The sequence below is a fragment of the Chanodichthys erythropterus genome, chromosome 2 (assembly GCF_024489055.1).
Source record: "Chanodichthys erythropterus isolate Z2021 chromosome 2, ASM2448905v1, whole genome shotgun sequence".
Lineage (NCBI taxonomy): Eukaryota > Metazoa > Chordata > Actinopteri > Cypriniformes > Xenocyprididae > Chanodichthys > Chanodichthys erythropterus.
In genome coordinates this window covers 35,847,935-35,863,777 of record NC_090222.1, presented here as the reverse complement: position 1 = coordinate 35,863,777, position 15,843 = coordinate 35,847,935, and the positions used below count along the sequence as shown (strand labels likewise).

The 15,843-nt window shown below is 42.8% G+C and overlaps 1 protein-coding gene across 1 annotated transcript in view; it reads right to left on the bottom strand.

The window, feature by feature from the left end:
• Positions 1-56: 56 nt before the first annotated feature.
• Positions 57-15,843, bottom strand: part of LOC137037175 (collagen alpha-1(XXVIII) chain-like) — a 35,149-nt gene continuing 19,362 nt past the window's right edge. The window contains exons 14-35 of the mRNA XM_067410990.1: positions 15,694-15,762; positions 15,036-15,104; positions 14,883-14,951; positions 14,601-14,669; positions 14,033-14,101; positions 13,860-13,931; positions 13,697-13,765; positions 13,544-13,615; positions 13,371-13,439; positions 12,233-12,301; positions 12,099-12,167; positions 11,901-11,969; positions 11,732-11,800; positions 7,770-7,838; positions 7,594-7,662; positions 7,241-7,321; positions 7,043-7,078; positions 5,387-5,423; positions 4,738-5,292; positions 2,029-2,105; positions 336-561; positions 57-234 (exon numbers count right to left, since the gene is read on the bottom strand). Of these exons, the coding sequence (XP_067267091.1) occupies positions 62-234; positions 336-561; positions 2,029-2,105; positions 4,738-5,292; positions 5,387-5,423; positions 7,043-7,078; positions 7,241-7,321; positions 7,594-7,662; positions 7,770-7,838; positions 11,732-11,800; positions 11,901-11,969; positions 12,099-12,167; positions 12,233-12,301; positions 13,371-13,439; positions 13,544-13,615; positions 13,697-13,765; positions 13,860-13,931; positions 14,033-14,101; positions 14,601-14,669; positions 14,883-14,951; positions 15,036-15,104; positions 15,694-15,762 (2,226 nt within the window). The 3' untranslated portion in view covers positions 57-61. The remainder of the gene's footprint in view (positions 235-335; positions 562-2,028; positions 2,106-4,737; positions 5,293-5,386; positions 5,424-7,042; positions 7,079-7,240; positions 7,322-7,593; positions 7,663-7,769; positions 7,839-11,731; positions 11,801-11,900; positions 11,970-12,098; positions 12,168-12,232; positions 12,302-13,370; positions 13,440-13,543; positions 13,616-13,696; positions 13,766-13,859; positions 13,932-14,032; positions 14,102-14,600; positions 14,670-14,882; positions 14,952-15,035; positions 15,105-15,693; positions 15,763-15,843) is intronic.

Genomic DNA, 15,843 nt, shown 5'->3' with positions numbered 1-15,843 from the left:
TTTCTCTCTTTTTTTAGTATCCCATCTTTTTGCATCAGTTTTAGTGCTTTAATGATAAGACTTATATTTTCACACAGGATTTTCTGCAGGTCTTTTCACTATCAAATCGGTTTTTGTTGCCATTGCAACCTCCAAACCAGAACTGAGCACATGAATTGGCCTTAGGATCAAAATACCATTTAACAACATACTCTCGACATGGACCGGGATCCAGAGGCTCTAGGCACCCCTCCTCTGAGAGAGAGAGAAAATAGAAAGATTAAGGTAGTTCTTTTGTTTACAGAATTGCTATTATTTATATTGTATCACTTTTGAACAGCTGTATGAGCGTTTACCTGCGGTAAAATCATTCTGTACGAGCAGCGGCGGGTCAGTTGGTCTGGGTGTTGGGGCAGTCCTGTATGTGCCCTGATTCAGCCTGTCCAAAGGCTTGAAAGGGAAATCTGGGAGGAGGTTCAGTTCATCTCTGTCCAAATATGGTGTAACGGTGCTGATAACGTCCATGTCATCTGATTTAGGATCATAGTAGGGGAACACGCCAAACTCTCCAAGGTCATCTGGCTGATTGATTTAGTGTCATATTAATATCTCTTCATAACAAGAGTACTTAGATAATAATAGTGGTCATCAAAAATCAAACTCTTCTGATTTTGAAATTTCAATCTCCTTTTTTGTCTTAACAAATAATTTAAATGTTCCAAATACTGCCTCTTAAAGGTGCCGAAGAACATGTTTTCAAAAGATGTAATATAAGTCTTAAGTGTCCCCTGAATGTGTCTGTGAAGTTTCAGCTCAAAATTCCCCATAGTTTTTTTTTTTTATTAATTTCTTTTAACTGCCTATCTTTATAAATGTGGCGATTCAGGGCCCCTGAATTCCGGCCCCTTTAAATCTCGTGCTTCACACCCCAAGAGCTCGTGCTTGCCTTAAATAGCATAAACAAAGTTCACACAACTAATATATAACCCTCAAAATGGATCTTTACAAAGTGTTCTCCATGCAACATGACTAATTGCGTTAGTATTTATTAGGATGTTTACATTTGATTCTGAATGAGTTTGATAGTGCTCCGTGGCTAAAGCTAACAATACACAATGTTGGAGAGATTTATAAAGAATGAAGTTGTGTTTATGCATTATACAGACTGCAAGTGTTTAAAAAAATGAAAATGGCGACGGCTCTTGTCTCCGTGAATACAGTAAGAAACGATGGTAACTTTAACCACATTTAACAGTACATTAGCAACATGCTAACGAAACATTTAGAAAGACAATTTAAAAATATCACTAAAAATATCATGTAATCATGGATCACGTCAGTTGTTATTGCTCCATTTGCCATTTTTCACTATTGTTCTTGCTTACTTACCTAGTCTGATGATTCAGCTGTGCACAGATCCAGACGTTAATACTGGCTGCCCTTGTCTAATGCCTTGAACATGGGCTGGCATATGCAAATATTGGGGGCGTACATATTAATGACCACGACTGTTACGTAACAGTGTGTTATGTTGAGATTCGCCTGTTCCTCGGAGGTCGTTTAAACAAATGAGATTTATATAAGAAGGAGGAAGCAATGGAGTTTAAGACTCACTGTATGTCATTTCCATGTACTGAACTCTTGTTATTCAACTATGCAAAGGTAAATTACATTTTTTAATCTAGGGCACCTTTAATTAATATGAAGCCATAAAAATTGCATGCAAATGAATTAATACATATTACAGTCTGCTGAATTAATACATTTATAATAAAATGTCATACTGATGGAATTTTGTATTTTTTTTTCACAGTTTAATTTAAAAATTCTGCTATTTCCGATTTTAATAATATTATAACATTATAATAAAAATATGTAAATGGCCTAATAAATGTCCTGCAGTGTGACATTTTTGTTAAAAATGTATTTATCATCAAATAGTATATCTTTCAGACCAAATGTGCTGCTCTCTAATCAAATACAGTGGCTTTAGATGCATCATGAGTTTTTAACTAATGGCCTTTTTGACTGAAGTGTGTGTCACTCTACCTTGGAGCTGAAGGTAGTGCTGAATATTGATCCATCAATGTTCTCACAGAGCTTTTGGAGCAATTTACTTTCCACTTCTAGACACAGAGACAGAAAACATGAATTTAATTAATGTAGATGATCCTGTAGCTCTGATGAGTCAAAGTCAAGGATTTGATTTCCAGGGAACTCAAAGTTGCTTTGGATAAACAAACAAAAATATAAAGCTCTTTAATGGGATTGTTCACACAAAAAAAAAAATCTGTCAGCATCCAAGACAAGGAATGAGGGTTTTGTCTAGCTAATTGATCGGTCATTTTCTAAAATAATAAAAATGTATATACTTTTTAACCACAAATGCTCATTTTGCACTGCTCTGTGATGCGTCACGCATTACGTAATCCATTGGAAAGGTCACACGTGATCACACAGGTCATACTCCATCTCATTTTCTCCTTCAACTTCAAAATCATCCGACATCGTTGTTATACCTTTTTTTGTAAAGGCTGTTTGACTTAGTCTTTGCACGTTCGCTTTGTAAACACTTGCTCAGTACTTCCGCCTACGTCACACGTGACCTTTCCAACGTGATTATGTAATGCACATCACAGAGCAGTGCAAGATGAGCATTTGTGGTTAAAAAGTATAAATTGTTATTTTTTTTTTAGAAAATGACCAATCGTTTCACTAGATAAGACTCTTATTCCTCATCTGGGATCATGTAGAGATCTTTGAAGCTGCACTGAAACTGACATTTGGACCTTCAACCCGTTGGTAACTGTTGAAGTCCACTATATGGAGAAAAAACCTGGAATGTTTTCCTCAAAAACCTTAATTTCTTTTCGACTGAAGAAAGAAAGACATAAACATCTTGGATGACATGGGGTTGAGTAAATTATCAGGAAATATTAATTCTGAAGTGAACAAATCCTTTAAAATAAAGGCCACTCTGAGCTGATTTGTGACAGGAGAAGAATGAGTTTGAAAAAAGGCGGATTCGAACTCGGGTCGATCGTGTCAGAGGAAAGAAGTTATGTAAGAAGTTAGAAGTTACCGCTCTTTTTGTCTGGCCCAACCAGACGCTTGTGGGGAGAGTTAGTATACAGGTGCTGGTCATATAATTAGAATCGTGAAAAAGTTCATTTTTTTATTGTAAATTATTTTTAAAAATGAAACTTTCATATATTCTAGATTCCCTACATGTAAAGTAAAACATTTCAAATGTTTTTTTTTTAATTTTAATTATTAGAGCGTACAGCTCATGAAAGTCCAAAATCCAATACCCCAAAATATTAGAATATTTCCTAAGATCAATAAAAAAATGGATTTTCAAAACAGAAAAGTTCAAGTTCTTTAAAGTATGTTCATTTGTACACTCAATACTTGGTCGGCAGCACATATTACAGCAAATGACTTGCTCTAGCACAAATTACAGCATCAGTGAAGTGTGGCATGGAAGTGATCAGCCTGTGGCACTGCTGAGGCACTATTGAGCCTTCAGATCATCTGTATATTGTTGGATCGACTGTTTCTCATCTTTCTCTTGAAAATATCCCATAGATTCAGGGGTCAGGCATGTTGGCTGTAATATCAGTAATATCTTGGTCAGCAAACCACTTGGAAGAGGTTTTTGCACTGTGGGCAGATGCTAAAGTCCTGCTGGAAAAGGAAATCAGCATCTCCATAAAGCTTGTCAGCAGATGGAAGCATAAAGTGCTCCAAAATCTCCTGGAAGATGGCTGCATTGACTTTGCACTTGATAAAACACAATGGACCAACACCAGCAGATGTCACGGCCCCCCAAATCATTACTAACTTCAGAAACTTCACACTAGACTTCAAGCAGCTTGGATTCTGTGCCTCTCCAGTCTTCCTTTAGACTCTGGGACCATGATTTCAACATGAAATGCAAAATTTACTTTTATCTGAAAAGAGGACTTTCGACCACTGTTCACTGTCCAGTTCTTTTTCTCCTTAGCCCAGGTAAAATGCTTCTGACGTTGTTTCTGTTTCAGAAGTGGCTTGGTAGTCCTTTTCCTGAAGATGTCTGAGTGTGGTGACTCTTGATGCGCTGACTCCGGCTTCATTTGACTCATTGTGAAGCTCTCCCAAGTGTTTGAATCGGCTTTACTTAACAGTATTCTCAAGCTTGTGGTCATCCCTGTTGCTTGTGCACCTTTGCCTACCCAATTTCTTCCTTCTAGTCAACTTTGCATTTAATATGCTTTGATATATCACTCTGTAAACAGCCACCACATGCAGTAATGACCATCTGTGACTTACTCTCTTTGTGGAGGGTGTCAATGATTGTCTCCTGAACCATTGCCAAGTTAGCAGTCTTCCCCATTAGTGTGGTTTCAAAGAACAAGAGATAGCCGGAATTTATACTGTAGGGATGCTCATTTAATGAAACTCAAATGTAAATATTCTAATATTTTGAGATACTGGATTTTGGACTTTCATTAGCTGTACACTCTAATCAACAAATAAAAAAATAAAAAAAAAAACTTTTGAAATGTTTTACTTTACATGTAGGGAATCTAGTATAAATGAAAGTTTCATTTTTTAAAATAATTTACAACAATTTTTTTTTTAACTTTTTCACGATATTCTAATTATATGACCAGCACCTGTAAATAGCCTTTACCAATAAGGATGACATGCACACTCCGTTTTATTTTTGGGTGAACTATCCATTTAATTGTGTGAAATGAATGCATTGTGACATACCAGGAAGCGTTCTGAAGTCTTCTATGGGAAACACATGCTCCTCAGTGGGCAGGGATGCTATTGACTTCAGCTCCTCCTTAAAATCATCATAGATCGGGTCACTTTGATTCACCACCCCTATAACGAACATGGTGATATTCGCTGAATGAGCCTCTTTGACCGCATCTGCCAGCTTCACCGTGTCACGATGATCCGTCTGGCCATCCGTAATAACCACCGCCACTTTCTCCACACCAGGGCGAGCAAAGCGGAAGATCTCATTGGCCTTTCTGATGCCACTTCCTGTGTAAGTGCCCTCTCCAATATAGGGCATCCTGCGCACAGCTTCTTTCACTTCATCACTAGTTAACCTGTCTTCTATGCTTGTGACCACCAGGTTAATGTGGCTGTAGAGAACGACCCCTACACGCGTCACCTCTGGACTGACTGACACGCGGTCGATCAAGGTATTCACAAAGTCTTTAATGACTTCAAAGTTTTCCGGGCCGACGCTCTCAGAGCTGTCAATCACAAACACCAGCTCAAGAGGTTTTACTCTGCATCTCCGGCCACAACCTGAGAATCCAGAATAAATCATCCACTTCAGTTTTGATGTAATTCATCACAAAGCACTCAAATTTAGAAATAGATCTGCAATTTGATTACTTACCACAAATAGATCTGATTAGAGTGATTATTTCCTCTCTCTGCAAAATACATAAATCTTTTAAAGTTCATTTTTAGGGGTTCAAGTGTACTGTGCTGAAACCTTATTGTAATTGTTAAAATTTTCCCCTAAAAGTGTTCAGGTAGACCAAACCATAAGTTATAGAGACTTGAAACTTTGAGGGCTGGTAGTACTCACACCGTCACCAAGGCTTGCCCCGATCGGCCTGATGGGGGCACTACAGCAGTAAAGAGTATGAAATTGCTCATAACTCCTAAACCGTTCGGTGTATGCTCAAGCAAAATTTTCGGGTATTTTGGATTTTTTGGAAAAACCTACTTATGCGAACTAGTCCTAGGTTTTTGGCCCAATTGTAACCAAATCAATGCAGCAAGATTCTCTGAAGTCTGGTTGTCAGTAATTATCAAAAACTGTCCCTAAGGGCCGCCAAAACGTTTGAAGTGGGTGGAGCCACCTTTACTAATGGCTTTAACTCATTAATGAAATGAGATATTTTGACCAAACGTACTCAATCTGTGATTGTCTGAAAAAGGACGTGGTGACTGGCCATTTGGTGGTACTACAACAGGAAAAAAACAGGAAAATGGCTATAACTACTTCACTGTTAGTCCGACTGACATGGAAATTGGCATGCAGTGTCTTTGTCCGAGGTGCCATGATTGTCTCTTTTTGACTCACAGCCCTAGAGTTAGAAATTTGAAAGAAATTGGCCACCGGGGGCGCCTTCGCATTTTTCTCATGCATAAAGGATTGTGTATCGCACGGTTTTGCACACACGCCCAAGACATTCATACCACATGGTAGAACTCCTCATTCTGAGCAACTTTGCCTCTAGGATCACCGCTGTCCATCGAATCGTTCATTAAATTTTGGAGATTATTTCAAACACCTTCTTTGGCAGCTAGTCTTAGGGTTTTTGGCTCAACCTCAATAACTGTAAAAGCTTATATTTCTTATAGTTAATTGGCTGTTTGGTCCTTTTCATCTATTACTGAGATGGTTACAGGCTTTCTAATTAAAACATTATAGCCTTTTAGGCCTTAAAGCGCTTGAACCCTGATAATTGCTGCTTGTAGCTATATTCATTTATGTTTTTTCATTTAAGTTTAATAGTGTAATTTCAGCTTTATTTCAAATATATAGACATGCGTACCATGCACAATATTAAAATGTTCTGTATACTGTACAAACTGTAATTTTTTTATGAAGTTGTAAATAAATCATTATTATTAGAGTATTTTTTACAAGAAAATACTTGTTACTGGACATTTCTTTGAAATTATTTGTGAAATTTACTAGCAATTTGAGTGAATTTTTTTGTTTTTTTAGTGCAGAAGACCAAAGTGAGCAGTATACACTACATGACATACTGTATCCCACATTGCAACGCACATGACTTGACCAGACTGTTAAAAGTCAAGTTATTTTTACACAAAATTGGCTTACAAATGCAAAATTGGTTTCTATTTTCCATCAATCACATAATGATGAGGTCATGCAACAACAGCGTAACGTCACAGTTTAAAACTGTATTTTCTTTAGGTTCAAAACCTTTTTACATTGGAATAAATTACTTTAAAAAGTTTTGGACCTTTTAATTACAAGGTAGAAAATTAATTCTTTCATTTGTGCACATACCGTGAGACCAGGTTCTCCTTTTGTTCCTGGATTACCCTGTGAATGTGAGAAGACGAAATGTTCAATGTGTTCAATGTAGTTAAATATAGAGATGTTGATTATAGTGTTGTCAACTATCATAATGCTCAATGATTAAAAAGCAAGTTTAGCATGAGAAGTTTTTCAACGAATCTAAATTTCCTTCTCAGTTCTTCTCACCGGGAGTCCTGTAAATCCTGATTCTCCCGGGCTTCCTCTGTCCCCTTTGCGTCCTTGTGCTCCTGGTAACCCACGATCCCCCTACAAACAGAACAGTTACATCACAAAGGTGAAGTTCATATCTGTGGTCACGTTTTTCAAACATGACCACATGTACAATTTTTTTAATTGCATGGTAATTGTGATTTCTGGAGTTTGTGGAAAAGAGTATTTTGTCTTTGACAAGAAAAGTCTTGCAGGTTTGGAACAACCTGAAGGTGAGTAAATGATAACATTTTTATTTTTGGGTGAAGAATTCCTTTAATGCTAACTAACATATGAATGCATGACTGCGGTTATTAGAGTCTCCTCACCTTCTGTCCCGGCAGACCCTCGCCAGGGGACCCTCTTGGCCCCTGTATACCCTGATATCCAGGATCACCCTGTACAAAACAGAATAAAATGCATGTGAATTAAACAGTACTGTACAGCACACTGTAATATGTTCAGGAAAACGGTATCCTGTTGATATGCCTCAGATTCCTGATACCTTTGGTCCTTGTATGCCCTCTCCTGGTAATCCTGGAGGACCAGCTGGACCAGTCTGACCAATGGAGCCCTGCAGACCACAAAACACTTCTGAGCAAACCTGAGCAGGCCAATCTGAACAGAATCACATTTTGCTATATATCTGGTTGCACAGCATCTGAAATGCTGTTTTGGTCATTCTGTAATGCCTGAGCAAAGTCTGAGTGGTTTGGTATAATTCCCTCCCAGAAGCGCCCAGAACGATTGCGTTCACAAACACCAAGCATATGAATGAAAGATAACATTATATTGCGTTTCGTCTGCACACTCTTGTTACTGATCCCTTGTTCCCCTGGACTCCATTTCCCATCATCCTCCTGTTCTCCACACCTGCACTCACTTCCCTCGTCATCTCCCTATCATCACGGATCACCTGCACCTGGACTCTCTCATTAACACACCCTTTATATTGCACTCACTCCATTCACTTCTTGTCGGTTCTCTGTTTATGTTAAATGTATGTTTGGTGCCTCCTGCCTTGTTTAAGTAAAGAAGTATATGTATTATGGAAATCCGTATCTGTCTCGTCTCTCTACACCAGTACACGTAACAGAAGAACCGACCTTAAACAGACTGGATTTCCACAACAAAGAAAGGGATGGAAACTTTCCCCAGCTCCTTGGCTCCTGCTTCTCCCAGGCTTCAAAGCTCCTTCACAGCCGGCAATCGCCTCATCGGTCTCCTACAGGTGGGTCGTTCGCTGGAGAGGTATGTGGAGGAGTTTGTTGAGCTCGCTTTTTTGTCTGACTGGCCTGAAGCATGTTTGATCTCCTTGTTTTTGGATGGACTAGATCATGACACCATCCGTTTTGGTGAACCCGACTACCGATTCTCCTTAAGCGAAACTATAAATTCCATTTTATGGTTAAATGACTCAAAATTCGTAGTAGATTGGGTTCAGGATGGGTGTCTGTCTCTGGTCATTCCAGAAACAGGGTTGGCCGGGCCAGTCAGTCAACCTCCGTCTTCCTCCGCATACCCCTCCAGTGAATGTTTCCCCTGTGTCCTGCCGGGCCCACAAATCTCTGCTGGGTCCAGTAAACCTAAGAGGAGGAAGAGGAAGAAGGGCGAGCGCTCTCCAGTCTCCTGCGAGCCAGTATTTCCAGAGCCCGCTCCAGTCCCCACAGAGCCAGCTCCAGTGCCTGTGGGAATGAACTGGCCCTCAGCTCCAGCCGCCGCCTACGAGCCCTCAGCTCCAGCCGCCGCCTACGAGCCCTCAGCTCCAGCCGCCGCCTACGAGCCCTCAGCTCCAGCCGCCGCCTACGAGCCCTCAGCTCCAGCCGCCGCCTACGAGCCCTCAGCTCCAGCCGCCGCCTACGAGCCCTCAGCTCCAGCCGCCGCCTACGAGCCCTCAGCTCCAGCCGCCGCCTACGAGCCCTCAGCTCCAGCCGCCGCCTACGAGCCCTCAGCTCCAGCCGCCGCCTACGAGCCCTCAGCTCCAGCCGCCGCCTACGAGCCCTCAGCTCCAGCCGCCGCCTACGAGCCCTCAGCTCCAGCCGCCGCCTACGAGCCCTCAGCTCCAGCCGCCGCCTACGAGCCCTCAGCTCCAGCCGCCGCCTACGAGCCCTCAGCTCCAGCCGCCGCCTACGAGCCCTCAGCTCCAGCCGCCGCCTACGAGCCCTCAGCTCCAGCCGCCGCCTACGAGCCCTCAGCTCCAGCCGCCGCCTACGAGCCCTCAGCTCCAGCCGCCGCCTACGAGCCCTCAGCTCCAGCCGCCGCCTACGAGCCCTCAGCTCCAGCCGCCGCCTACGAGCCCTCAGCTCCAGCCGCCGCCTACGAGCCCTCAGCTCCAGCCGCCGCCGCCGAGCCTGCCGCTCCAGCCGCTCCAGCCGCCGCCGAGCCTGCCGCTCCTGCCGCTCCAGCCGCCGCCGCCGCCGAGCCAGCCGCTCCAGCCGCCGCCGCCGAGCCAGCCGCTCCAGCCGCCGCCGCCGAGCTCACTCCTATTATGAACTGTGTTATTGTAATATCCAGCCCAAAGACTGTTTTCCCTCCCTCTCCCGCCTCCTCCCATTTGTTTACACTGAACCTCCACCTCAAGCCCCCTCGCCCAGATCTCCACCTCGGACTTCTGGGCGATTACCTTCACCCCGGCTCCAACCTCCCTCTGCTCCACCGTTGCCCATCAGTCCACCAGCTTCACCAGTATCCATCCTGCCTCCACTCACACCTTGTGCACTCGTCAGCCTGCCCTCCCCTCTGGACTACACTCCTCCGTCTCCGCTCCGTCACTCCGTCCCTCGGATTCAGTTGGCCTCCTCACTCCCCCCGGTGTTCGTTTTGTTGTATGTCTTCCTGCTTCCACTGCGGCCTTCTGGAGCCCCGGCTGCGCTTCGGTCGGCGGAGCCGTGGATTCCGCCATCTCCCGCCGGTCCTTCAGCGTCGCCTGGGCTCAACGCCTCGAAGGCTCCGGCCCCTGACCCTCCATGGCCGCCCTCGGCCCCTGACCCTCCATGGCCGCCCTCGGCCCCTGACCCGCCATGGCCGCCCTCGGCCCCTGACCCTCCATGGCCGCCCTCGGCCCCTGACCCGCCATGGCCGCCCTCGGCCCCTGACCCGCCATGGCCGCCCTCGGCCCCTGACCCGCCATGGCCGCCCTCGGCCCCTGACCCGCCATGGCCGCCCTCGGCCCCTGACCCGCCATGGCCGCCCTCGGCCCCTGACCCGCCATGGCCGCCCTCGGCCCCTGACCCGCCATGGCCGCCCTCGGCCCCTGACCCGCCATGGCCGCCCTCGGCCCCTGACCCGCCATGGCCGCCCTCGGCCCCTGACCCGCCATGGCCGCCCTCGGCCCCTGACCCGCCATGGCCGCCCTCGGCCCCTGACCCGCCATGGCCGCCCTCGGCCCCTGACCCGCCATGGCCGCCCTCGGCCCCTGACCCGCCATGGCCGCCCTCGGCCCCTGACCCGCCATGGCCGCCCTCGGCCCCTGACCCGCCATGGTTTTTGGACCTGCCCTGGAGACCTCTACTCCTCCCCCTGCTCCGGTTTGAGGTCTCCAGGGCGCCCGCCCCCCTCCCGGTTGTTACATCTACGGCGCGAGGACGCGCCTACCGGGAGGGGGAGGTACTGTTGCTGATCCCTTGTTCCCCTGGACGCCATTTCCCATCATCCTCCTGTTCTCCACACCTGCACTCACTTCCCTCGTCATCTCCCTATCATCACGGATCAACTGCACCTGGACTCTCTCATTAACACACCCTTTATATTGCACTCACTCCATTCACTCCTTGTCGGTTCTCTGTTTATGTTAAATGTATGTTTGGTGCCTCCTGCCTTGTTTAAGTAAAGAAGTATATGTATTGTGGAAATCCGTATCTGCCTCGTCTCTCTACACCAGTACACGTAACAACTCTGAGGTGCAAATAATTTATGATATGAGTAAATTATTATATACAATGTCTTCTTCTGCAGCATCTTTCATTTTTTCTTAGTGATATTTAGCACCAGTTTTTCAGGAAGTGACGATTTTGTTCTCTTCGACTCATTGGATGGAAACAGTGCTTTATTCGCAAATGTTTTATGCGTATTCCAAATTTGCGCACATGTTAAATTCACATCTTTGGATGGAAAAATAGCTAGTGAGTGCTTACCATGATCAGCTAAATGCTGGATTTTCAAAAAGTGTACTGGAAATGCTGTATTTGCTGGAAGTTCACAGCACCATTGTTGTGCCATTGTTGCAGTAAACTTACACAACATTCTTGAACAAATTGTATGTCTATATGACTTTACATTTTCACGCTCCTAAACATGATGCTGAACTGCACAGCGTGTGATTGGTTGTTTTACATGTCAGTCAGATGTCCTCTTGGGCAATCCTTGGTCAATGAAAACTGCAATGGAGTCCAGACCTTCTGCTGTAAGTCTGAAGCGAGACTAATGTATTCTACATACACTTTATGTAGTTTGAAATATATTTCCCACCTTTGGGCCCGCCTGCCCAAGACCAGGTGGTCCAGCAGGCCCTAGAGGACCTGGAGGGCCTCGATCCCCCTGTGACAGAAAATATCAATGCTCTAATAGAATAATATTTTTTTAATAATTCAAAGTTGTACATTTTCTGAAGAAATTGAGAGGGATGCAATCATCTTACCTTTGGTCCAGGTAAACCTGTACCCTCTGGCCCAGTCTCTCCTGTAAGACCTGGGAGACCTGGTGGCCCCTGTAGATTTCATGAGCAACACATAATGTAGTCTGCTATTATTGCATTTGGTATGTCAGATTAAATACATACTGTACAAACGTAACTATGATTAGCATGAATAATGTTCTTTGCAATGTTAATATTTACAGGTAGGCCAGGAGAGCCTTCTCCCTTCAGTCCTGGTGGTCCAATGGGTCCTCGTAACCCCATTTCACCCTAAAGACAGACAAAATGGGTTATCTCAGTCACAGTGTAGGTTTCTGCTGGGAAGTCACTCTTACCTTTGGTCCTGCAATTCCTATCCCTGGTTCTCCAGCTGGTCCTGCTGGACCAACTGGCCCTGGATCTCCCTACAGCAAGATGAATATGGTATGAGATCATACCAACATTTTTTATTTTTTATTTTTCAGTATTTTTTATTTTTCAGTAATTATTCAGTAATTGCAATTAAACAATTTTAACTTCTGTCTTTTGTAGGTCATTGTGATTTTGCAAAGACATGTTGTTCCTGGATCAACATCGTTTGTTGATCCTGGAAGAGCATTCCTGTCCAAAAACAGTACTAACCCAATCCCTACCCTTAAACCTAACCCTACCCATAACTTATCCCTAAAGTCAGAGGGAAATGATAGGTGAATACCACTGATGTAGAAGCACCTAACCCTTGTTGTAAGCATAAACTTGACATAAACTGTAAACCTGTCAGATCTCATTGGTTGATTGAAATGTTGCTCCAGGATCAACAAGGACGTTGATCCAGGAACATGTTCTACTTGGTGAAATCACATTTACCATCCATTGTAAGAGTCTTACTAACTGCGTTTCCATTACCCTTCAAATTGCGTAATTTAAAATTACGAATTGAAAATGCGCCCAATGGAATCGATTAATTTTTTTAAAACACCCATATATCGCAAAAACTGCTTTACGTAAGCATGAGGTGGTTTTTCTGGCAATTTGAAAAATAAATATTTGCAAAACTGCAATATACATTTACAGGTCAATGCTGGAATGCCACCTCAAAGCAGATATAAGGGATAAACGCCCAGAAACACCTCATATGTGGCCGCTCCCTAGTATAGGGGTCTTTCCTTGCCATTAATGCTTGGATACCATGTCTACGTCTCCTTCAAATAAAAATAATGGCTAGTGCAGTGGCTGCGATATTCTTAAACCTACTAACATCAGTTGCCATGATTTTTGGAATTACTTATTGCAGTAGGAAAAAATATGTTTTAGTCGCAACACATTGGTTAATGGAAATGTTGTCATTTCGCAATAGTTTTTTATCAACATTTAGAAATACTGCAAAAGTTTTGAGCAAATCTGTAATGGAAACCCGGCTAGTGTGACCATGATTTTTGCTTTTTATTTTATTGATAAAGCTTGTGCTGAATCCAGAACTATTCTTTAATGTACCTTAGCTCCTGGTATGCCTCTTCCTGAAGGCCCAGGAACACCTGGAAGTCCAACATTCCCTGGGTTTCCCTATTTTAAATGAAAGACACTGTTAGCAGCAGTGACAGAGACATAGGGCTTTTCTTGACATAGTATTTTGTGTTTGTTAAGATGAATGAATGATTTGTTTTCACCTTTGCCCCTATTGGCCCAGCTGGTCCCAATGGTCCTGGTTGGCCTCTGGAGCCCCTGTCCCCTCGATCCCCCTATTGAAGGAAGATACAACCTCTTTAATACATACTGTTCTATATATATTTTTAATATAATAATTTTAGTAGGCATGACACCTTCTCTCCAGGTAGGCCTCTTCCAGGAGCTCCATCTTGTCCTTTGGGCCCTGGTAGGCCTAAATCACCCTAAAGTCAACAAGAAATCATATAGTATATTATAAGATATGCCTGAAAGTTTTGGATGTAATGCTATCCATCACTAACATGCTATTAAGAGCACCTTTGGTCCCATGGCTCCATCTTCTCCTGGTTCACCTTGTTTACCTGGTAAACCTTGGAATCCAGGTTCACCCTACGGCATCAATCCATAAACACAACTCTGATGTCATTACTTGATACTTTATTCTGTTCTTTCAGATCATGTCTAACAGTTTAGTTGAAACTACAACCTACTTTTGGTCCCGGTTCTCCAATTCCTCTTTCTCCAGTGGCTCCAGGATCTCCAGGGAATCCCCGTTCTCCCTGAGAGCAAACAAAATGAAAACATAAAAGTTTGCAATTGGTAATATTTTTTGTTGTTGTTTTTGACAGAAGTCTCTCCTGCTCACCAAGACTGCATTTATTTGATCAAAAATACAATAAAAACAGTAATAATGTGAAATATTAAAATTTCAAATAACTGTTTTCTATTTGAATATATTTTAACATGTAATTTATTAATACTCCAGTCTTCAGTGTCACACGATCCTTCAGAAATCATTCTAATATGCTGATTTGCTGCTCAAGAAACATTTCTGATTATTATCATGTTGAAAACATGTAAAAATCATGATACATATATTTTTTTAGGATTCTTCAAAGATTCAAAAGAACAGCATTTATTTGAAATAGAATATTTTGTTACTATGTAAAATGTCTTTAACTTTTGATCAATTTAATGCATCCTTGCTGAATAAAACTCAATTTCTTAAAAAAAAAAACAACAACAACAACAAAATATCGTATAGAAGTGCAGTCTTACCTTTGTACCCATGAGTCCTATCCCAGGAATCCCTTTTTGACCAGGAGGACCAGGTGGTCCCTGAATCCCCTTTAGATATTAAGATGAAGGTGACAATTAAATGTTTCCAATTGTTTAGAAAAGTAATAGCACACTCCTCAACACGCTGCATGATTTGAGGAATCATATTGTATATGAATATAGAACAAACAGTGTTTAAGCATGTATGTGAGAACAAGAAGCTTGCCTTATCTAGCATATAAATATTGGTGTAAAAAACTGAAAAATAACATAACAAAATACTTTCTCTCCTTGAATTCCCCTGCCAGGCATTCCTAATGGTCCAGGTGATCCAGGAGGTCCCGCATTGCCCTAAGAGGATGGATACAGGGGCTAAATTTAATGCAAAATGGCCATTCATATGGCCAACTAAAATCTCACACAACTGCAACATACCTTTTCACCTTTGACTCCATAACCTGGGGGTCCACGTCCACCAGTAGGGCCGACATAGCCACGGTCACCCTAAGACACAAACACAAACACAAAACAGATTAAAAAGTGATATGTTAATGTCTTTATTCACATGGCCATTAAAGGGAAACAATTACAAAGAGGAATTTCATATGATTTTAAATGTACACTCTTAAATAAAGGTTGTATATTGGAGTCTAAGGTTCTATGAAGAACCTTTAACATCAGTTAAATCTTTCCTTTTAACCAAAGGTTCTTTATAGTGAAAAAAAGTTTTTTTAGATTATTAATGTTCTTCAGGCTAAAAAAAAAAAAAAAAAAAAAAGGTTTGTTTTCTCTCAAAGGTTCTTTGAGGGACCCAAAATGGTTCTTCTATGACATCACTGTGAAAACCCCATTTTGGAACCGTTATTTTCAATAGTGTATGTTACCGACATAACTACATTTATTCACTTTTACTGTATCGAAAAGAGCAACAGGACATCCTGCTAAACATCTCCATTTGTTTTTCACAGAAGAAGGAACGACTTAGGGGTTTGGAACAATGCAAGGGTGAGTTTTCTTTCAGAAAAGGTCAGAGAGCCCATTGAAAAGGGAATGACCTAAAACAGAAGCAGGAACTGCAACTGTATCTGCTCACCTTTGGACCAGGAAGTCCTTCACCTGGAGCTCCTGGTTTCCCCTGTGATCCTGGTAAACCTGGAGGACCCTTCATTGATGCATGTATCATTATCTCATTATAATCTATACAGTAGATGCATGATTTAAAGTCATACAAGAGGCTGTTTAT